The 23,921-nt window shown below is 42.1% G+C and overlaps 1 protein-coding gene across 1 annotated transcript in view; it reads right to left on the bottom strand.

Annotated features, from left to right (window-relative positions):
- shank3b (SH3 and multiple ankyrin repeat domains 3b) overlaps positions 1 to 21,247 on the bottom strand; it is a 67,488-nt gene extending 46,241 nt beyond the window's left edge. Inside the window, exons 1-4 of the mRNA XM_080754486.1 lie at positions 21,129 to 21,247; positions 7,168 to 7,330; positions 6,746 to 6,949; positions 5,227 to 5,298 (exon numbers count right to left, since the gene is read on the bottom strand). Of these exons, the coding sequence (XP_080610612.1) occupies positions 5,227 to 5,298; positions 6,746 to 6,949; positions 7,168 to 7,326 (435 nt within the window). The 5' untranslated portion in view covers positions 7,327 to 7,330; positions 21,129 to 21,247. The remainder of the gene's footprint in view (positions 1 to 5,226; positions 5,299 to 6,745; positions 6,950 to 7,167; positions 7,331 to 21,128) is intronic.
- Between the last annotated feature and the right edge of the window lie 2,674 nt (positions 21,248 to 23,921).

Below are 23,921 nucleotides of genomic sequence, written 5' to 3'. Positions count from 1 at the left end.
AAAGTTACAACTTACAAAACATATACAAACATTTTACACCAAAACATAATATAATACTATTACAGACCAGTAAGACGCCTAAGGGCGAAAAGCACGCAGAGGGCGATGTCGCACGGGACGGAATTTGCACAGGACGGAATTCATTATTAATATACCATATAAGGAGATCCCTGATACCCATATATGGAGATCCATGTACATGGAGATGTTGTTTCATACAACTGTACATTGTGCAAGTACAGGGGAGGCAGCTAAGAACATAGGCAAAACTCGGAGCTATCCGTGTGCAAAAGTTGGAGTCTGTAGAACCAACCGTGTGCTGTGAGACCCCATACATGCTTACCGTACTCACTACTCAGTTACTCGATGTGAAAGTCCTATGACGTCTATGACGTCTGACATCATACATACAATCGGAACCCTTTTATGCCCAAGTAAGTATGGAGCATTGGAGATCCCTGTCTGTAGAACCAGCCACACTGGTTAGATTGACATGTATAGGCTATACTGTAGGTTAGACTGACATGTATATTGGCATTCACAGATATGGGCTTAATATTGATGATCTCCAATCTCCATATATGGGCACAAAAGGGATTCTGTTAGTGTGGTTCCCCTGACATCAAATGACTACTTTGTGGGGTAACAGAGTAACCTAGTGTTAGTTTTGCAATTAGAGTACTCAGTTACTTTGTTACCTTTTCCAAAGTAATGGCGTTACTTTGTTACATTTAAATCCTAAAGTATATACTGTATATCCCTGTTCTTTCTTTCTTGGGCCCTTATGGGTCCTTTTGGTTTCATTTTTTACTCTCAATAGTTAAACTACTGTTAAACAACTGCATTACTTAATTAAAGAATTGTTATTTTGATCAACATTTTGCCTTTCATCCCTCCTATGGTACCAACATCAATGGAATTGTGGACAAAATCCTATCCAACGACAACAAAATATTCAAAGTCTCGGCTCTGAGAGGCTATCAAATGGTGGTCTGTGGCTCAAATGCCTAATAAATAATCATCCTTGATGTGAAAAGGATTGAAAACCACTGTTCTATTCAATGGGTCACCACTTTTGGTGTGACACGAGGCTGACTATTTACAATTATCTTGTTTACAGTACATTAATTTGTTTGCACGTGTGTAACATGGCATGGATACAAGAAATCACCAATCCCATACATGTGCAGACTCTTAAATGATAGTGGATTCTAGATTTGTGTTTTTAGGTTGTTGGACTTTTATATTTGAAATGTTGTATTGTAATCAGCAAAATAATTCAGTGTTTTTACTGGCACCTGTCTTTTTTTAAACATCTGTGATCATGCTGAAAGCTGAATAAACATAAACATGGCAGAGACTGAGAGGAGACAGAGAGGTTGCCCTATAGGCACGTTCATGGAATATCAACACTACTTTTGGATGTATTAATAATATTACTGAAATGGGGAGAACGTCAGTGCAAATTAGCCTTGGTGAAGCCCAGCACAGCTCCATAACACTGGTGGTCAGTTCCATAGGCAGCACTCTTGATTTTATGTTTACCAAACGTCCTCGCAGAGGGGTTTTAATGACCACCGGTAATGCAAAAATCATCTAACGAGTTACTTTTCTCAGAAAGATAATCCTGTAACGTAACGGAATACTTTTTAATGGCAGTAATCCTGTAACATAAGGCACCTATAGAAAGCATACAATAAAAACAGCTAGGGAAGCAGGTGCAATTTCCGATGGAGTCCGCAATCAAATCAGACAATAAACTTTTAAAAGACCTAAGCATGATCAATTCCTTACACTTTAAGCTACAGATCTCTCTGCAAAGTGATTCCAAGCTGCAGGGCAGTGAGTAAGAGGAATGTTATTTGAATGTAAAGTGTAATTACTGGTTTTGTGTGAGATATACCCACCAAGGTCAGAGCGATGCAAACCAAGGATGGATTTATAAATAAATATAGTCAGGTTGCTTATATCTAACATTTAGATTTTACCATCACTTATAGTACTAATTTTTGAAACCCATTTTTACACCTGGCGCCAATGCCTAAGCTGTAATCCTGGGCACTACTCTCCCTCTGTCAACCTGGGGAGAGCCCCGAACCGAGCTCATGCTTCCTTCAGTACATGAGGAGAGAGCACGCCGATTTTATCACATGACAGGGGGGAGTTTACCCGGTTGTTCGTAGCGCGTGGAAGGGGAGGCAGTATAGAGACCAGGATTGCTGCATGTTTTAGTGAGGATACCTACCCTAGGGGACACGGGGAGAACATGCAAACTCCACACAGAAAGGCCCTTTCGCCAACCCCACCTAGGGTATGGGAGCTGATGACGCAAGCGTCCACAGCGTCCCCTGGCAGGAATCAAACCCAGGACCTTCTACTGCAGCTGTGAGGCGACAGCGCTACAGACTGCGCCACCATCCCCCCCAAACTTGAGCCTCTTTACTTTTTTAAGTTTTCAATGTGGCATTCAAATGTTAAATGATCATCATTTGAAATACCTAAGTACTTGTACTGTGGCACTAGTTCAATTTGACTGCCCATGCCCGGTAAGGTGACAATGTCAGAAGGAGAAGCTGATGTCTTTCTATTTCAGTTTTGTCTTTATGGCATTCATCACAAGTTTCAAGCCATGCAGCTATGATTCACAACACTAAAAGCATGCTGAAGACACTCAATAGATTGAGCGTGGCACCACAGCAATAAATAACAGCATCGTCTGCATTATAATGAAAACTTGCATTTGGAACATTTCGGTCTAGGTTGTTTACATCAATATTATATGAAGAATGAAACCAGTACAGAATCTTGGCGGACCCCCGAAACACTAACATGCTGGAAGAAATGCCATAAAATGTAACACATTGCATCCCTCCAGACAAGTCATTTTCAAACCAGCCAACAGGATGCTCACACAAGTCAATATTCTGTGCCAAAGGCCTTTGAAAGATCAATCAAAGGGCAGCACAGGCCTTCTAATCCTATGATTCAATTATATAATTGACCACTTTCAAGGAAGCAGTTATGGTACTGTGTTGCTTCGTGAAGCCAGTTTGATAGGTGACAGGAGGCTATTTGCACTCAGGAACTCCTTCACTTGAACACATTCAAGGACATCTGACAAACAAAACACTCAAGTTATTTTGAATCGGTGGAGGACAGAAAAGCGTTAACCAGAGTTTGATTTGAAGCACTAGAAGCTAGTGCTCTTCCGAGCACAGGTCTCCGTAGGTTATTGTGGCCTCCTGGTGGCGCTATAATAGGCCAATGTGAAAAGGGTGCCATGTCTTCTTCGGCCTTTCACAGCAATCGGACGCTGCATGCATGATTTGAGATATTTTGTTCCAAAAATGTGTTTAGCAAAAGTCGCTATAACAGGCCAATGTGAAGATGGTTGCATTTGTTCCTTGACCTAATGTCAGTAATTTTCTGTGCACTCAGTCAGCTTGAGTGGCATTTTGCACTCTGAACATAATTATCTATTTGACATGATTTGGCTCAGATCGGTTTCTTCAACCGATCTGCAGATCACTATTTCCAGCGAAGGTTGTCCCCAGAATAGGGATGCTAGGGGTTCAGGGACACAATATGTGGACTACAGATCATTCAGCTTCACATGCGAGGAGAGGACTCTCGACAAAGAGAGAGAGTGGTTCTATCAGCCACTGTCTGTCTGTCTGTCTGTCTGTCTGTCTTGTTTTCCTGTATTGTTATCACAAGCTGCTTGCAACACATTGGCATCTATGAACTCACATGCATCTATGTCATACAATGACTATACTGTGACATAATATTCTACCTATTTGAAAATATAGTATTATGTTGATGGTGATATGTTGTCATAGTGATACGTTGCTATGGTTGGTTGGTTGCTTGTGTGTATTGTTTGTCTGTGAAATAAGGATTGAAATCTGTGATGATGTCACGTACTGTATCTATTATATGCAGTAGTGTAAGTAACTAATAGCCTAAATTTACTTAAAGGGATATTTCACTTTCAAAAAAACGTTTGGTCATTTTATTTTAATTTATTGTCTAATCAGGCTTTTATGAACACTCAGAACAGTTTTTAATTTGCTTCATTCAGTATTTACTGTAAATGTTACCAGGCCCTCCTCCTGCAGGACGCCTCCCCATACACACCGTTTGTAACTTCATACACCATTTTAACCATGATAGATTCATCAAAAACACCTGTTATTTTTTCTGGTGACTCATACTGTCCTCCTAATACGTGCTACTATGTGAGCAGGCCGTGTTTTGTTTTTATAACATTTTTCATTTATTTTTAATGATTCTTTGGGAAAATTGAAAAAAATAAATACAATAGGCCTACAATAAAACAATAAAAAATAAATGAAAAAAGTTATCAAAAACATACTGCCTGCTCACGTATTAGGAGGACAGTGTGAGTCCTGGAGGAAGAGGACTGATAGCATTTACATCAAATATCTAAATATTGAATCAAGCAAATTAAAAACTGTCCAGGGTGTTCATAAAAGCCTGATTAAACGATAAAATGACCAAAAGTGTTTTTGAAAGTGAAATATCCCTTTAAGTACTGTACTTAAAGGGGGCGTGACACGGCCAAAACAGCTAATTATGGCTATCAAATTAGCATTTTTTTTTAATGATGTCATGTACCCCCATGTTAAATTATCCAATCAAATTATGCTGCCGACACGCCCATACAGCTACAGTAGCTGTATGGGCGTGTCGGCAGCAACACAGTCAGAGAATAGGCTGTTGATTGTACTGCATACTTTGAGCTCCACCCCCTTTCCAAACCGTTTCAACAAAGACCACGTGACCTACTGTACCATAATGTTAAATTTCGTCCGGTGTCGCCACTCCTTTAAGTAAAATGTTTAGGTACTGTATTTGTACTTTACTTGAGTATTTCAAAAATAGGAAAAAAAAGTATTTGTACTTGTCCAATACTTTTACTCCACTACATCTCGGATCCAAACATTTATTTATTTAAAATGTAGATACTAATTACTTTGTAGATTAATTATTATTACAAAACAACCACTTCAACCCTATATACATTTCGACCATTTGAAAATAGCCAATCTACAAGCTTATAAGCCTAATGAGTACTTTTACTTTTGATACTTTAAGTACATGTTGGTGTGTGTGTGTGTGTGTGTGTGTGTGTGTGTGTGTGTGTGTGTGTGTGTGTGTGTGTGTGTGCGTGTGTGTGTGTGTGTGTGTGCATGCATGTACCTTGGTATGAAGTTTGGCTAGCTGCTTGTCATCCACATAGCTCTGGGTGTAAACTCTCCGCTTGTAACGAAACTAAGAGACAAAAGAACAGTAGTCAAATTAGATTAGATTACAGTAAGAAAGAATAACCGGCACTCCAAAGTCCTTCTGGTACTTTTAATTCATTAACGTCTCTTACAACATGATATATTTTCATTGGCTTCATTTCTTGAAAAGGCCTGGTCAATGAGGACGAGGACCATTTACATGTAAAATGGCATTATCTTATTTATTCTTATTTTGTTCATGTACATACTATGTACTGTAAGCCTGTTTACTTTATTATGTGGTACAGGAAGGTGTGTTAATGTTAAATCAATGTTTACTTTTTTTTGTGTGTAATGTGTCATATAATCCCATATGGGATGGGCCAAAACGGTGGCATGACACGGAAATAAAAATGGCACTCATTCATTCATTAAGCGCACAGACAGACACATCTAACATGGGCGCGTTTCGGTGTCAAGCCTTCCTCAACCTGTATAGATTACCAGTATACATCAAAACATATAGTAAGAGATAAACAAAGACTTCAGAGAGTTCACATGCTAAAAGCTATTTGAAGGATGAGGGCTGGTGCTTCTCAGACAGGGACCCAAGCAGCTTAAAAAAGGAAAGCGCGGGAGCACACCGGGTCATCTCGAAATCTTTTAGCAGGTGCAAAGAATATTACTGACATTTCGCCAGCACCAGTGTAATGATAAGAGTGACTCTGCAGAACACTGTGCTGTCAAAATGTCAGTCATTCTCCGTGCACCTAGTCTGAAACAATTAGATTGATTTTAAATGGAGAGGCGGCTTTCAGTTGGGAAGCGGCCAAGTGCTGTTATCTAGTTATTATTAGAATTAATTATATAGCAGTATAAATATGTCAAAATAACATAATCAGAGGTAGTTTAGGAGTAGTTTGTAGCAATTATAGTAATTATTAGCAATTATAGCAGTATACATAACTAAAGGAAAAGTATAGGTGACGGTGTAATCAGGGTTCTGTGCTTAGTAATATTTAAGCAGGTCTATACATAACTTTTGTAGGTAAAAGTACAATTACAGCAGGCATGTGCACACATAGACATCAAAGGGGGCTTGAGCCCCTGCACTTTTATTCATCTGTAAAAAGTGCCCTCTCCATACCATGAATGCAGTTTTTACTAAGGTGAAAGAAACGCAGATGCCCTCTTTCCATGCCATACCTGAAGGCAGCATTCAAGAGAATTGCCTTGTCCAAACTCTCCTGAACTTTAATGCAGCATCTTATGTTGAAAGAATTGCCCTCTCTGTAGAAGTCAAGCATTAAAAATAGCCGACCTCTAAGCTAACAACGCATCGCAGCGCGACGCGTTGTGAGCTTGGAGGTCTGCTATTTTCAATATTTTCACCAAAAGGCCCTTTTAGAAATTTCAGCCCCTGCCTCTCTAACATTCTCTGCACGTCCCAAACCAGGTTAGTTTAATATTAAGTATTTTAGCAGCAGAAATACCTCCAGATAAGGTATGGGTGTAATCGGGGGGAGAGGATACTCTTTGAGAAGGCGTTCTTCATCCAGGAACTTGCCGGCTCTGCCGTTGAACGCCGGCTGGAACAAGCCGTAGTTGAGAACGTCCGACAGAGCCTGGGTCAGCGTCACCAGTACCTTCTGCTTACTGGTCCATACTGGGAGTTCTGGATCCAGACGAAGACACTTCTAATGATGGAGAGAGAGAGAGAGAGAGAGATAGAGCGAGAGAGAGAGAGCGAGAGAGACAGAGACAGACAGAAACTCAGTGTACAAACGGAACCAAACGGACCCTTCCATTTGTACACACTCAGAGTTAAAATAAAATTTTACAGAGTAGATTTGGGTCTCAAAGATAGAACTCTTATCAAACTGGGGGGGACATGTGTGCGTGTGTGCGTGTGTACCGTCTGTTGCAGGTCAGGGATTCCGATGCGGACCACGGTGGTGTTGCCGTTGGTGTCCTCGCCCTCGTCAGTCGCTGAACCTGTCTGGTCGCCGTTAGAAACAACGGCCTGTTGCCGTGGGCGATCATGCTTGGTGTCAGCGGCTGGACTCAGAGGCATGGGGCTGAAACACGCACGCACGCACGCACGCACACACGCGCACACACACACACACACACACACACACACACACACACACACACACAAGCGTGTTGAAAGTGGTGAAGATACTGGCATTAAATATATTCAATTGGTGTCTGACGTGAATATCATTATACTGTATAATGGTTAATGACCAATCAATCAATGTGAGCAAAAGCACCTCTCTTCTTAACTTAATAGCGGAAATAGCAGATCTACAAGGTTGTAGAATGCAAGAACAGAATGATGTCCCCATTGGTAGGCAGGACTAACTGTCATACAGTCCACCAATGAGACAGAAATTACAGAAATTATGCCATCTTGAGCATTAGTAAGACCAATACAGTACAGGTGTGTGACAGTATTTGACATTGATATGGCTCAGCCAGTTAGTGCACCATAATGTTCCTAGTGAGTGTGATTACCCGGGTTCTTTGGCCTACTGGCAGTGTGCACAAGATATTCTGTGCTGGTAAGTCGAGCAATTTGCGACATTAGCTCCATTATACACACAGACACAGACTGACTCTCCAGATGGCGAGACTCCTGCATATAGCCAAGCCTTAAAAGGCTCTAGACAACATTCAGACACGAACACTCACGTCAAAGTAGATTTATCCATTTATTGCAACAAATGGAACACAGTTAAACTTGGCATTAATGGCTCGGCTCTTTAAGATGTTCCCTAAATCTCACAAAGCAGCATGCTAAGCAAAATCAGGGAACGGCGGAACGCTATGCTAAACCCCCCACAGAATAACTTCAATCATGCAAACTTGAATGCATTTTAACATTAAAGCCATACAGTATAACATTGAATTCAGTTTTAGAGCCATGCAGTTTTAGAGCCATGCAAACTCCAATTCCATTTTACTTTAGAGCTATGCACACATTTCAGTTCAACATTCGGTTTAAACGCTTGAGTGCAAGACTGAACTACAAGGTGGAGGCTGGGGTGGTGGAGGAATGTTTGACAGCAGCTGCGCTGCTTTATTGGAATAAATGAGCATGCTATTGAGTGCAAACTCCGTGGTCATCCAGCTTGAGCAGAATAATGAATAGTTAAGGTTAGCAGTGATAGTAAGATGCCCTTGCTACGCAGCATTGACTGAAAAGAACTAGCGGTATTATGCCATTGAGAAAGCTGGCAGTGAACAAAGCATGTGGCCTTGACCAAATGGTAGTTGTAGTATCTCAGTGTTGCTTGTTTTCATTGTCATTGTTGTGCATCTCTCTCTAGCTCTCTCTCCCTCCCTCCCTCCCTTTCTCTCTCTCCCCTCTCTCTCTCTCTCTCTCTCTCTCTCTCTCTACCCAACCAGTCGAGGCAGATGGCCGCCCACCTAGAGCCAGGTTCTGTTGCGTTTTTGTTTCCCCATTAAAAAGGTGAGTTCTTGCTTGCCAAGTGCTTGTTCATGGGGAATTGTGAAGTCTCAGTAAAATAAAGAGTATGATCTTGACCTGCTCTATATTAAAAGTGTTGGACAACTATTGTTGTGATTTGTCACTATATAAATAAAACAGACTCGACTGGATTGTTAAAGGAGTAGTTCACCCACAAAATGACTTTTTTTCCATTGATTACTCATGCCATGGAGAGTAGAGTTCAATAATATTTTTAGTTTTTTGTCACATTCCTAAGACAAAAATGTGATAACAATAAATGTACCCCCATTCGTTCCGGATGGGGACCCGTTTCGAAACGGGTCCCCATCCGGAATCAATGGGGGTAAATTTACTCGAATAACATTTTTGTCTTAGGAATGTGACAAAAAACAAAAAATATTATTGAACTCTACTCTCCATGGCATGAGTAATCAATAGAAAAAAAGTCATTTTGTGGGTGAACTACTCCTTTAAAGGGACTACAGCATGAATTAAAAAACAACAACATTTTGTTCTTGTTTTTTGGTCTTCCCAGACTCTTCCAGCCCAAAAAAAACAATTCATTAACTCTAAGCCTTGCCTTTCATTTCAGTGATTTTCTGAATGGGCGTGTCTGAATGGTCCTCTTTTGAAATCTTCCCACAGCCTAGGTAGGCAGTGGGACTCATTTCCTTTTGGACCCCCTCGAGAATACTTTTTGGGAGGCTATATTCTATTGAGACTATATATACGAGGTGGAACCATGAGGTAAAGTGGTGCTAAAATTGGAATGATACAGAGAAAATTAGCATGGTGCCATGCTAAAATTGGAAAGATACAGAGAAGATTAGCATGGTGCCATGGTATCTTCACTGTATCGTTCCAATTTTAGACCAAAGACGGAATTAGAGACAGACAGAACATGACATTTCAATATCTGAGTGGTTGTTTAGGCTAAAACCTGTATAAAACCGTATTATGGATCAATATTTATATAAAATATATATTTTTAAAAGCATGGTGTGGCCCCTTTAATGAATAGTGTTATTAGTACCAGCTGTCGAAGACAAAGCCGGTAAACTATCCACCATATACAGACCAATTTCCCTGGTGTTTGTGTGGTTGTGCGTTCAGGTCCCCGGCCACAGCACACCAGTTGTCCAAATAGCCTCCAATCATCCCCATTTGGCACAAATATCACTCATGGGTCTTGCCTTTGAACAGGCTATCCCCCCCCCCTTTTCAATTCATCAAACAATTTGTACACTTTGCACAAACAGTCCATTATTGACACAGATTGTTGCAACAAGGGGGGCTGCAACTGCCACCCCACTGATAGCACAATGTCAGCTCATAATTCCGACCCCCCATTATTCTGATTAGCGTGAGGTGAGGAATAGGGTAAGTGATAATGGGGCATGTGTTATCTACAGGCAGTGGTGGAAAGTAACTAAGTACATTTACTCAAGTACTGTACTTATGTACATATTTGAGGTATTTGTACTTTACTTGAGTATATCAAATTTCAAATACTTTTACTTCTACTTCATTACACCTCAGAGGCAAATATTGTACTTTTACTACACTACAATAATTTGAAGCAACGATTTGAGTAAAAAATGTTTGCTTTAAAAAAATATATGTATAAGATTTGTACAAACTTACTTGATTTTTCAAAAAAAGCAGCACTTAGCGCTGCTGTTAACCACATCAGCCTTATAAACATTTCGGTCATCTGAAAATGGCTGATCTACAAGCTCACCACATTGTGATCATGCGGGCACCGTTGCTAAGGTGCCGAGATAATGGCCAACTGCTTGGTATTATGAACAATCCTCTACTCCAGAAGTCCCCAAACTGGGGGTCGGTACCCCCAGGTGGGGTCCCCAAATTATTTTGGGGGGATCCCCAGATGATTAGCTCAATGCTTGTGCAACATCGTTTTCTCACTCACCGAGTGCTGCGCTATGAGCTATGAGATCTGCTATTTTAGAAAAATCATGAACATTTGAGCAACTCTTTGAATTTATATATATTTTAAAGTGAACTTTTGTAACTCAAACCTTCGCTTCTGGGGGGGTCCCTGAAACAAAATCTTTTCAGATGGGGCTCCGCAGCCAAATACATATCATTCTGGGAGTTCATTCATTTCTGAATGAAAAGGTTTGAGCACCACTGACTGCGACCGTCAGGTCGCACTTACTATCAAAACCTCCACCGGCTGTCTGTCCGTCTGTCCGTCAGTCAGTCACACGTCACACTTTTGCCCTGCTCATATCTCCGCAACCGTTGCCCCGATCCATGCCAAATTTTGCACACACACTCCTTGCCTGCCAAACCACAACATCAATTCTCACATGGCCCTCTTCTAGTGCCACCTTGAGGCCGATTCTTGCAAAACAAATTTTTGGACACTGCTCCAACAAATTTTGAATCTAATCTAAAATCACGCAACTCGGTACACACTTGTTCTACACTCATGTTATCAACATGGATCTGTCCCATATAGCGCCACCATCAGGCCGATTTTTTATAACACATTTTTGGACACTACTCCTACAGATTTTGCCCTAAAATCACGCAAATCGCTACACAGTATGTCTAGACTCATGTCATCAACATGGATCTGTCCCATATAGCGCCACCATCAGGCTGATTTTTTCAAATACATTTTTTGGACACTGCTCCTACACATTTGCCCTAAAATCATGCTGCGCGCTTATCTCCCGATTAGGGAGTCTTACTGGTATAGAAATCGGTCTTAATGGGTTTAAAACGTCACAACACATCAGCAGGACTAAGCTGCCAACCTGGGACCTATACACCCAGAGTTGCAGAGTGAAGATTCTGTCAGGCAGGCTTTCTCAATCACCATCAACAACAAAGGTCAATGGCAAGAGAATGAATGAGCTGGCAGATTCCTGCCTCATGGCCAGCTGCCTTATAACGGCGGAAAAGAGAACCAGCAGTGTGAACGTTTTTATTGTATAACCTACAGTACAAGCTAAAGCTCACAATGCATTGTGATGTGCCGTGGGATTGTGAGATCTTATTATATCTTTCTGAAGAGATTTCGCCTATAATCACCAAAATGGGGACGCCAGCTCAAAAGTGGTTACCAATCTGTTGTAAGGCTGATGGGTCCTGTCTCATGTTGCTGAGTGCTGTCATGATTGCTAAAACCAAGGAGAATCAGAAGCAACATTTTCAAGTGCTACATGTGAACAAATTAAGATATTTGGGTCACATCATCAGGAATGACTTATGTTATGATGTACAGTACAGTGAAAGTGTCCATTGAAATATAATGTCTCAATTATTCGATTAATCTAAAACAGTAATCCATCTATTATTCGCTAAGGAAATAGTTGCAGCCCTAGTGTACGCTAAAACTGCTCTTTTTAAAACCTATAATGCCCCTTCAACAGGGGGTCGCCAAATCTTTATCTGATAGGAACTTCCTTTTGTTGCTTTTTACAACAACTTGAACCCTAGCATCCCTATTCTCGACAAAGATAGACGTTCTACAAACTCGCAGTACTACACGTGAGGGTTTATCTGGAATAAAATTTTACACGCTATGCAGTAGGGGGTCCCTGCTTCATCTCTCTCTCGGCTAAGGGTCTATGGCCTGAAAAAGGTTGACGACTCCTGGCCTACGTATAATGCACTCTGCATAGCCCATCTGAAATGCAGTTGTGAGGTAAAGCATAAAAAGCTTCAGGGAAGCATTAACCCAGTGTTAGATGTTGTTATTGCGACCGTCAGGTCGCAGTTTTTAGTAGTATCAAAACCTCCACCGTCCGTCCGTCCGTCCGTCCGTCCGTCCGTCGGTCACACGTCACACCTTTGCCCTGCTCATATCTCCGCATCAGTATGACATCACACTGCTGACATCAGTATGACATCACACCATATATGGAGGGATGTGTTGGTTATCTCCATATCTGGAGATTCAACCTTCAACGATTTTGACATCTTGTTACTAATCTGTCGGTAGATAATGCCGGTCTTATATAAGGGTCATTTGTGTACGGTGTGATGTCATACTGATGTCAGCAGTGTGATGTCATACTGATGTCAGCAGCTATGTCTCTATATATGGAGTTATATGTTGTTCGTGTCCAAATATGGGGCTTGTGAGGTCAGACTTAGTGAGATTCGTCGGTTATCTCCATATATGGAGGGATGTGTTGGTTATCTCCATATCTGGAGATTCAACCTTCAACGATTTTGACATCTTGTTACTAATCTGTCGGTAGATAATGCCGGTCTTATATAAGGGTCATTTGTGTACGGTGTGATGTCATACTGATGTCAGCAGTGTGATGTCATACTGATGCGGAGATATGAGCAGGGCAAAGGTGTGACAAGGCCCTGCAGAAAATGCATGACACGCTGCTGCGCCACACTCAGCACCCCTAAAAACCAGTACTTGGGATTTGTTGATGTAAATGTTCACATAGAGTGTAATAATTGGTAAAACAAACTTTTGGCCTATTTGTGGAGATAAGCGACCAACGGTCGCTTATCTCCCGATTAGGGAGTCTTATTGGTACTGTTATGCACCTGGGTCTGAAATAAAGTAAAGTTGAATTGTTTGATTCGAATAGACAATCCTTCAATAAGGATTGCTTCCTAGATCAGTGACATGAAATCAACAAATAGTAAGCAGTACAAGCGGATCAGATCCTCGATCAGTTCATCCTGTGATCCAATACGATCATGGAAGGAGGAAGTGACAGAACCAGAACAGAAGCAAGAGGAGGAGCAGAAGGGGAAGGAGAGGAGGAAAGGAGGAGAAGAGGAGTAGAAGGAGGAAAAGAGGAAAGTAGGAGTAGAAGGAGGAAAGGAGGAGGAATAGCCAAGGAGTAAAATAGTAGACATAGCCTCCGATCCAGCCATTCCAAATAGGCCTCCAGGATATTACATCACATCCTGTTTTTCACTCTGAACAAAGCACATGCACGCATGCACATGCACACACATGCACACACACACACACACACACACACACACACACACACACACACACACACACACACACACACACACACACACACACACACACACACTTGCACAGATGCACGTACATGTACACACACACACGCACGTACGTACGTACACACCTTGTCCTGATAGCATGCACTCCCTACAGTGAGTCAAGTCTATTTGCTGTGTCAGTTTCCATAGCAGCATTTTACAAATAGGAGGGTCAGGTGTCAAACGTTGACCAATTAAACCCTGCCCTCCCTATCCACAAGACCACAACTTTCATCGTGCATTGCGCAGAAGGTGTGCGCCGTGCGGCAGCTTCCGGCGCCGCAGCCAAGTGTGATCTACAAGCTCACAGCGGTTGCATCTGCGACGCCATGTGAGCTTGTATGTCTGCTGTTCTCCGGAAGTGTCCCACATATAATGCTACAGTAAATTCTCGCGGAAACAGGTGGATAGGCCTACTGTCTGGCCATTTCCTTATAGGCAACAACAACAAAAATCTATTTCATTTTCACAGTTTTTCACAGTTCAATTTTTTATTACCAAAATAATTATGTAAATAGCTAAGCTCACAATGCACCACATTGTGAGCTTGCTACTGTCGCCATTCATCCAAGATGGTGTAAAGATCAGAGGTGGACGAAGTACTCAACCCCAGTACTGATACTCCAGGTAAAAATTTACTCCAGGTTTAAATATACTTAAATACAAGTAAAGGTACGTGCTTTTAAAAAGTACGTAAAAGTACAAATTAAAAAAGTGAATTTATTATTGTTTCAGAGAAGAAACTCTGAAACCATGTGCATGCACTGATGTGCTTTGCTTGTAGAACCACTATAGACGTTATATAATACAAAGCCTGCAGAAACACCTACTGTATGACTATGAAAGAATAGAAATGACTGAGGATTTAAATACTTATTGCCTGCAGCTGTGCGAGCAGGCAGGCTCTGGTGTCGTGGTGATGAGGAGTGCTCCCTCCACTCGGAGAGGTGTCAGTTATGGCCTCTAGCTGGCACGTGCACACATAGACATCAAAGGGAGCTTGAGCCCCTTCCCTGCCCTTTTATCCGTATGTAAAAAGTGCCCTCTCCAGACCATGAATGCAGTTTTTACTATGGTGAAAGAAATGCAAATTCCCTATTTCCCTATTTCCTTGCCTAAACTCTCCTGAACTTGAATGCAGCATCTTATGTTGAAACAATTGCCCTCTCTGGTTTTACATTTGGGTGCATGCTGAAAATAGCCGATCTGCAAGAAATATGTTGAAACGGTTCGTCCTTGTTTAAAAGATGCATTAGAGGTCTGAGGTTGGAAGCTCAGCTTATAGGAATGAATAAAACTACAATGACAACTTAGGGCTGGACAATTAACCCAACATACCGTATATTATTTAGAACCAATAACCAACTTAATCACTCGCTGTAGGCTAGCTAATTGGCTAACCGAGGAGCAGTTTTTAATTTCGTATATACTGTATAATTGTGACCGTCAGGTCGCAAGTTACTATGAAAACCTTCACCGGCTGTCCCTCCGTCAGTCCCTCCGTCTGTCCTGATGGACACACTTTTGGCCCTACTCTTATCTCTGGCCAATATCCATGCCAAACTTTGCACACACACTCCTTGGCTGGCAAACCTGATTTCTCACATGCCCCTCTTCTAGCGCCACCATGAGGTTGGATGCTTAATTTAATGGACACTGCTCCTACAGATGTTGCCTAAAAATCACGCACAGGCCAATTACAGGCCAATGTGTGTATACATGCATATACATATCTCCCGATTAGGGAGTCTTACTGTTATTATTATTACATATTATGTACAGTAAGCTTGAAAACACTATAGGTGTAGGTGCACTCTTTTTTCAGCGCGAGGCGGAGCAAGCGGTGGCTTTGATGTCCTCACCTGGCTTTGATGTCCCCACCTGACAACAACCATTCTTAATGGTCCGTAAATGGATTCAAATGTAATTCTGAATAAATGAAACAATATTATCATATGTCGTGATTGTTTAATTCATGTGTGGGGAAAAACATTCTTGCTACGGGTCTTAGCGGGGACCCGTAGCTTCTGTTCCCCATGGAGGCCGACCAGGGCCAACCAGCCCCAGTGTTTCCTTGTCCAGGAAACCGAGCCTACAACAAGAAAACATTAGCAGCTATGCTAGCTAGAAGGAATGCTCCCTCCCTTCAAAGTGGTCCAAAATGGATATGTTGTGATTATTGAATTCACGTGTGTGGGGAAAAACATTATTGCTACTGTGTTTATTTCCTTGTCATCCGACAGTGGGGACCGTGACGGAGGTGTGCCGAATGAAGGGGAATTCAGCCACGCGAGGTATCGCTCAAAATGTTAAAGCTAAGCTATGCTAACCACAGTGTTGCTAGGGCAACACTTGGCTTTACACAGCATTACACACCGCAACAGGTGTGTTAATTACACAGAATTACCCACCACACATCACAAAAATAGATGACAGGGTGGAGTGCCCGTGGGAGGTGAACCCGTAGAAAACGACCGCTTCTTTTTCAATTTCCCTGCTTTTTTAATAATACTATAACATGATAATGAGTCGACCCCCAAAAAACCCAAATAGATTTTATTTTAATCGATTAATCTGATTAAGCACTCAACCCTGTATTATACGTACTATAGACGGGTTTCTGGTCCACGTCACACTGAGGGTCGGTACCAAAATTAGCCAATGAAACCATAGAGTATGAAACCAGCGCTCCCCAAAACAACAAGTTTGGGGATTGGACGGAATTGATGACATGATACAGTCACCTGTGCATTTAGTCTCAATGTTTGTAAACAAGAAACCCGTCTATACACTGCAAAAATTGTGATCTACAATACATGCTGAATATGTGTTGTATATTACTTCTGTTTTCACAGTTTTTTTTAAATAATCATTTGTTAATCGCAATCGAGGCAAACTTATTAAATTATCCTGATATTGAAGCGATATTGCCCAGTCCTACGACAACTAATATAATAAAAAAAAAACAATGAAACTGAAAGAGAAAGATGAAGAGATAGAGATGGAGGGATGAGAGCCAGACGGAGAGATGAGATAGAGATGGAGAGCCGAGAGAGATGGAGAAATGAGAGAGGATAGAGACAGAGAGATGAGAGAGATGGAGAAATGACAGAGGATAGACAGAGAGATGAGAGAGATGGAGAAATGAGAGAGGATAGAGACAGAGAGATGAGAGAGATGGAGAAATGACAGAGGATAGACAGAGAGATGAGAGAGATGGAGAAATGAGAGAGGATAGAGACAGAGAGATGAGAGAGATGGAGAAATGACAGAGGATAGACAGAGAGATGAGAGAGATGGAGAAATGAGAGAGGATAGAGACAGAGAGATGAGAGAGATGGAGAAATGACAGAGGATAGACAGAGAGATGAGAGAGATGGAGAAATGAGAGAGGATAGACAGAGAGATGAGAGAGATGGAGAAATGAGAGAGGATAGACAGAGAGATGAGAGAGATGGAGAAATGAGAGAGATGAGAGAGACAGAGATGAGATGAGAGAGATGGTGAGATGAGAGATTAGAGAGAGATGAGCGATGAAGGAGAGATGAGAGATGGAGAGATGACAGAGATGGAGAGAAATAAATAATGATGGTGATGGAGGGAGCGACAATGATAGAGAGGGAGACAGAGGGATACAGAGTTGTGAGTGGTTTTCATAGAAACTGCAATAGCAGGGATTCCTGAGACAGGGTCTCAGTGTGTGCGTGCGCGCGCGCGCGCGCGTGCGCGTGCGCGTGTGTGTGTGTGTGTGTGTGTGTGTGTGTGTGTGTGTGTGTTAAAAAAAAGGCTCCCTGTTCTACATATGCGCTGTTGCCATGGTTACCCAGCAGAACAGTTTCCAGTAGTCCCATTAAAAGCTATACCTGCTAACCTTACCTTCATCCCTCTGTATATAGATAGACTGATATGTATATCTGGCTATAGACCCATGTGTGGTAACAAGGCGGCAAGCATCCAGTTTTTAAAATGAAGCCATTGAGGAAGTGCCTTGCAGGTGTCGCTACCCCCCCCCCCCCCCCCCCAGCTGCAGAGAAATTACCACTCCATTGATTACAATGGGGATTTGACCAGACTTTACACATTCTCATAAAGAGGTGGTGCCATAGTTTTGTACTTTTTCTGGTTTTCATGTGTCTAGGAGGTTGACAGTACTGCATTAGACCCCCTGGTGTGGTTGTTATGAGAAATTATGCATTCTCTTTTTATTTGGGATTCTAGCAGGAGGATGCCACCTGCTGGGTCAGACGTGCCGTTCCAAAAACACCCATAATTATTACATCATAGAATCAACCCCTCCCCTAATTACCATTCACCCAACACACGTGGGTGTGGCTAACTTCAGCTGGGTCACCACCCACCATGACAACCACGCATACCAATGAACTGGTGGGTGTGGCCACATAATAACATAATTTTAACTCTTTCTGTACACTTTTTTGGAAAAATTCTTCCTCCTAGTATAATCATAATAGTAGATAATCATGTTTTATAGAGGGGAAAATCATGGCACCTGCACTTAAAGGATTAGTTGACCCCCAAAATGACTTTTTTTCTATTGATTACTCACGCCATGGAGACTTGAGTTCAATAATATTGTTTTGTAATTGTCGCATTCCAGACAAAAAATTGATTATAGTAAATTTACCTCCATTGATTGGGGTCCGCTCAATATGCCGACGGGCCGCTGTTCCGACTAGCGTCGGCAGGTTAGTTACTCGTCACGGTTACTGAGGTTAGGGTTAGGGTTAGGGTTAGAGTTAGGGTTAGTTTTAGTGTCGGAATACCGGCCCGTCGGCATATTGATGCGGACCCCATTGATTCCGGATGGGGACCCGTCCCGAATGCATTTGGGTCCCCATCCGCAATGGGGGTACATTTATTGTAATACATGTTTTGTCTTAGGAATGCGGCAAAAAACTAAAAATCTATAAAACCTTTAACCTTCCCTGGATCATCAAGTTACACACCGCTATGATCCAAAAGCAAAGCAAATGTAATAGTATTTTAGGGGATTAGGGTCAAGGGTTTTGCCACGAGAAGGATTCAAAAATAGGGTTTCAGAAATTGCTAAAAACTTGACATTTTACAAAACATGCAGGCCAAAGTGGCAGGGCTGTGTTAACATCTGATTTGAGTTAATCTGGCATTTGAGAAATACCATCGGAGAAAAACGCTGAGCTGTATTAGTCTGTATCTTATATCGTCGCTGTCGGCAGTGTCGGGTGGAAACCTCGTAATGTCCAAAAGCATTCCTTTTCATTAAATCGAAAAAAAAAGAACTGGTGTTCCAAAGAAGTAGTAGGGCATTAATTCATTAAAAAACAGAAAATTATGAAATGACGGAGATACAAGGTTTCTGCACGACAGCAATGATATAATAGGCTACAGAGAGATGAAGTGTGGATGCTTAAGGATCCATATCTGTCTGGCATTTCATCCTCTTCCCATGCTGCCTTTTTATTAGCCCACGTGTTATGATATTTCAATAGGTCTGACATTTATCACACTCGGGTCTGACGTTGATTCACTCTGGCACCTGTGCACATTGATGCACATTAGATTTTAACATGATCCAATCGTTTAAAATGTGATTTTGGAAGAAGAATGGGAACCCCCATAGCAACCCCATCTTTCAAACATGGCAGCCATGTTTGTTTACATTTTAAGAAAACATAATGACTGCTAGTTCATGAATGCCTGAACGGATTTCCATTCGCATTTTTTTGTTTGAAAGCTGTGAGCAATGTGCACACACGTGGTGCATGATCTAGGCATGGACATGACATGATCAGTGCACTATGAATTACATGGAAGTCTATGGAGAGGGAGGCATATGGAACTTGGAAGGTATTTTCAAATGGCCGTGTATGAGGTAAATTCTTTTTTCTTTTTTATTATTATTATTATTATTATTATTACCCTTATTATTTTTAAGACTTTTCGTGTAGTGTTTGGTTGGGGCGCATATCTGCACACACAACGGGCAGAACAGTGGGGAGTGGCGCAGTTCAGGCCAAAGGTGGTACTGCAGCTGAAAATGCTCTGAGAGCCATTCAAAAATGAGAGAGGCTCTATATTCAGGAGTGGTAATTTAGCCTCAAACCTTTTGAAAAACTTTTTTGGGACATAAACAATATGACATAAATACTTTTTAAATGCATGGTGTATCACCTTTAATATATAAAAGGGATTCTGTTAGAGTGGTTCCCATGATTACAACATACAATCCCTTTTATGCCCATACATGGAGATCCCTATCTGAACCAGCCACACAGATATGGGCCATGTCTTGGCCATCTGGCTAGTAATGTATATTGATGACATCAGGGATCTTTATATGGGCATAAAATGGATTCATGGAATACCCATATATGGACTTTTACATATAGGTGATGTCAGGGGAACCACAGTGTCAGGCGTGACCTTCAGAGATACACAGATACGTGGACAAGATGTGCCGGTTTTCATACTAAACGTGCAACCTACAGTCGCAATTATGGGGTGATGCAGTGACATAGAAGTGAACAGACTAGTGTATTACATTGTTGACACAAATCATTTTTGTGTCTGTTCAAATCTCTGTTATCATGATCTGGCGGAGGTGGCGGGTTGCTGTTCCGAGAATCTAAAGTAAAGCAGCTTTCCTTAGAACAATTTTTAAACTGGCCTCTCCATTTTGGACATGGCATTATGGGCAAATAGCTGTTCCCGCAATCTTTGTATGACACTATATAGGGCGGTATTTTGATTGTCTTAAGTACCAGCTCTTATGCCTTAACTTAAAGGCCAGGACAGGCCCTTAAGTTAAGGCATAAGAGTTGGTACTTAAGACAATCAAAACAGAGCCCGATCATATATTTCAAAAAATATAAAATAGGGCTTAAGTGGTCTGAAAATGCCTGCTCATGCCCTGGCTAACGTTACACGGTTCGATGCTTTGGCTAGAGAATCTGAACGGTTTCAGTGAGACCACACTGGAACGCTGTGTACTTGCTCCTTCGCGGCCTCCATTAAGCTGGTCAACAGAGACCGCCACATACAGTATAATGAGTCCATTCGCTAGTCAGTGTGCACACTGGAACTTCAGCAGAGGCTGATTGGTCAGCTGCCATATTTTCTCAGGGGGAAAATAATGTATGTGATGCAAATTGTATACAATTTTATGTAGGGATACATACAGAGAGACACACTACAGAGAGTGATATATGCAGATATGTAGTGATATATACAGAGAAAGGTAGTGATATATACAGAAACATGTGGTGTGAACATAGTAATATGTAGTAGTAGAGATACAGTGATATGTAGTGATACAGTATATACAGCGATACAGTTATATGGAGTGATATATACAGTAATAGAGGAGATGTGCTTACCTGTGATCTGGAGTCCCATTAACTTTTCCCAATGGACTCAGGACTCAGTTGTGTAGTTCTCTACTGTAGTCTATTGGTTTCTACTATCATTTATGCGGGTCTTTATAGGTGTGTATTTGTCGCTACTGGTGTGTTCCGTTGTTGGTTGACCAAATACCAGTCTGCATTAACTTCAGCTCCTCCGCTCTGTAGCACCCCTGTAGGACTTCTGTAGGATAACTTCTGGTTGATTTCCTTCTGCAGTACTCCTGTGTATATAGTACTTCTGTAAAGTTATCCTCTTGTAGCACTCTAGTTAATTTCTCTAGTACTGTGTAGGCAATTGTGTGGTACTGTGGTATTTTTTGGTAGTCTCGGGTCAGTATGAAGCAGCTTGTTTCAGACTCTGTTAGTGGGAGAGGTCCTGCCCATCCTGTAGACCACAAGAGAGGAAGAGGGGGAGGAAGGAAGTGGAAGAAGAGGTGGGGGGGGAGGAGAGAGAGAGAATAGAGGAGAGAGAGGAGGGGGGGAGAGAGGAAGAGGGAGGGAGGGAGGGAGGGAAGGAGAGAGAGAGAGAGAGAGTAGAGGAGAGAGAGGAGGGGAGAGAGAGAGGGAGGGAGGGAAGGAGAGAGAGAGAGAGTAGAGGAGAGAGAGGAGGGGAGAGAGAGAGGAAGAGAGAGAGAGGGAGGGAGGGAGGGAAGGAGAGAGCCAGAGAGTAGAGGAGAGAGAGGAGGGGTAGAGAGAGGAAGAGAGAGAGAGGGAGGGAGAGAAGGAGAGAGAGAGAGGAGGGGGAGAGAGAGGAAGAGGGAGGATGAATTAACGGCATTAGAAAAGGGGGGCAGGGGGTGAGAGATGAGGAGATGAGAGAAGGAGAGATTGAAGGAAGGAGGAGAGGAGACAAGAGGGGAGAGGGAGATAAAAAAAACAATCACTGCTGAACAGGAACAGAAATACAATGCTATTAAATTCTATAAGAACTGACAGTACTGTACTGTAGCATGGCTAGACAATTATCTCTAATCATCTCTAACGACCAATAGAAAAACACATGTGTCTGACATGAATGCGTGTGCACACCTGTGTTACTCACACATTCATTTGAGTCTTTGTGCTTCCATCTAGCATCCTCCCTCCCACACTCACCGACACACACATATTGCAACACACACACACACACACACAAGTAACCCTGGCACACACACAAGGAGTGCCCGCGCACACACACAGTCACACTCACTTACTCACTCGCAGTGATTGAGTGACGCACGCACACGCACTCGCGCGCACGCACACGCACACACACACACACACACACAGTAACGGCACATACGCATACGCGGTTACGCGCACACACACACACACACACACACACACACACAGTAACGGCACATACACACGCACACACAGTAACACACGCAGTAACACAGGCACGTGCGCGCGCACACACACACACACACACACACACACACACACACACACACACACACACACACACAATTCTGTACAGGAATCTTCTCCAAGAGTTGGGACTACTTCCTGTGACTCGCACTTCCTGTTTCCTGTCTGGGTTGTGGTGGAGACGGATGTTTGACAGGAAAAACCAGACCTGGAGAACAGTGATAACACACCCACCCGTGTGTGTGTGCGTGTGTGTCTTGAAGTGCAGCTCTCCTAGTCGTTACCATGGTAACCGGTGACAGAGCAGTACAGCAGTATGCCCCCCCCCCCCCCACACACACACACACACACACAAAATGATGACACACTGACACCCCCTCACAGTAAAGTCAAGTGAATGATAATGTAACCCCGTTACAAAGTCTGTGACCTGTGATCCAACAGACGGACAGACAGACGGACGGACGGACAGACAGACAGACAGACAGACAGACAGACAGACAGACAGTATTTGGCGGTGTGTGGATTTGCTCCCGGGATGCTCCAGAACAATCGGTATGACATACACAGTTATGATATGGACAAGATATAGACATGTGAACCTGCATCCAGTTGTCAAGTTATGCGTCATTTCATTTGATTGGCAGCAGATTTGAACAGGAAACATACATGACACTGGATAACCCCAGACAACAGAAAGAAAACTGTATTTCCACAATGTAGAAATACTCTATTACAAGTAAAAGTCCAGTATTCAAAATGCACAGTGGTGTAAAGTAGCTAAGTACATTTACTTGAGTACTGTACTTAAGTACAGTTTTGAGGTATTTGTACTTTACTTGAGTATTTCCAGTTTTCAGTACTTTTACTTCTACTCCACTACATCTCGGATCCTAATATTGTACTTTTACTCCACTACAATTATTTGAAAACTTTAGTTACTAGTTACTTTGCAGATATAAATGATTATATTATAAAACATACATTAATGCACTTTAGCCCTATTCTATACCGTGGCTATTTGAAAAAGCTTGTAGACCTGCTATTTTAAACATTTTGTACTTTTACTTTTGGTACTTTAAGTACATTTTGATGCCAATACTTTCGTATTTTTACTCAAGTACATTTTGAATTCTGGACTTTTACTTACGGAGTATTTCTTGATTGCTGTATTGATACTTTTACTTAAGTATAAAATGTGAGTACTTTTTACAACACTGAAAATGCACTTCAAAAAGCAGAAAAGTATTGCCATCAAAATGTACTCTAACTCCTAGGCCACAGACGTACACTCAAGTACGTGTACTTAGGTACAGTACTTTCCATCACTGTCAGAGAACAGAGCTGCTACCCTACTGCCCATTCACAGCCCTGTACAACTTCAGCCACTCTCTCAGGCTTTAGGGCTGCTCACAG

Source organism: Nannobrachium achirus (assembly GCF_963921795.1).
Source record: "Nannobrachium achirus genome assembly, chromosome: 23".
In the NCBI taxonomy this organism is placed as follows: Eukaryota; Metazoa; Chordata; class Actinopteri; order Myctophiformes; family Myctophidae; genus Nannobrachium; species Nannobrachium achirus.
This window is presented reverse-complemented; position numbering and strand designations above follow the sequence as displayed.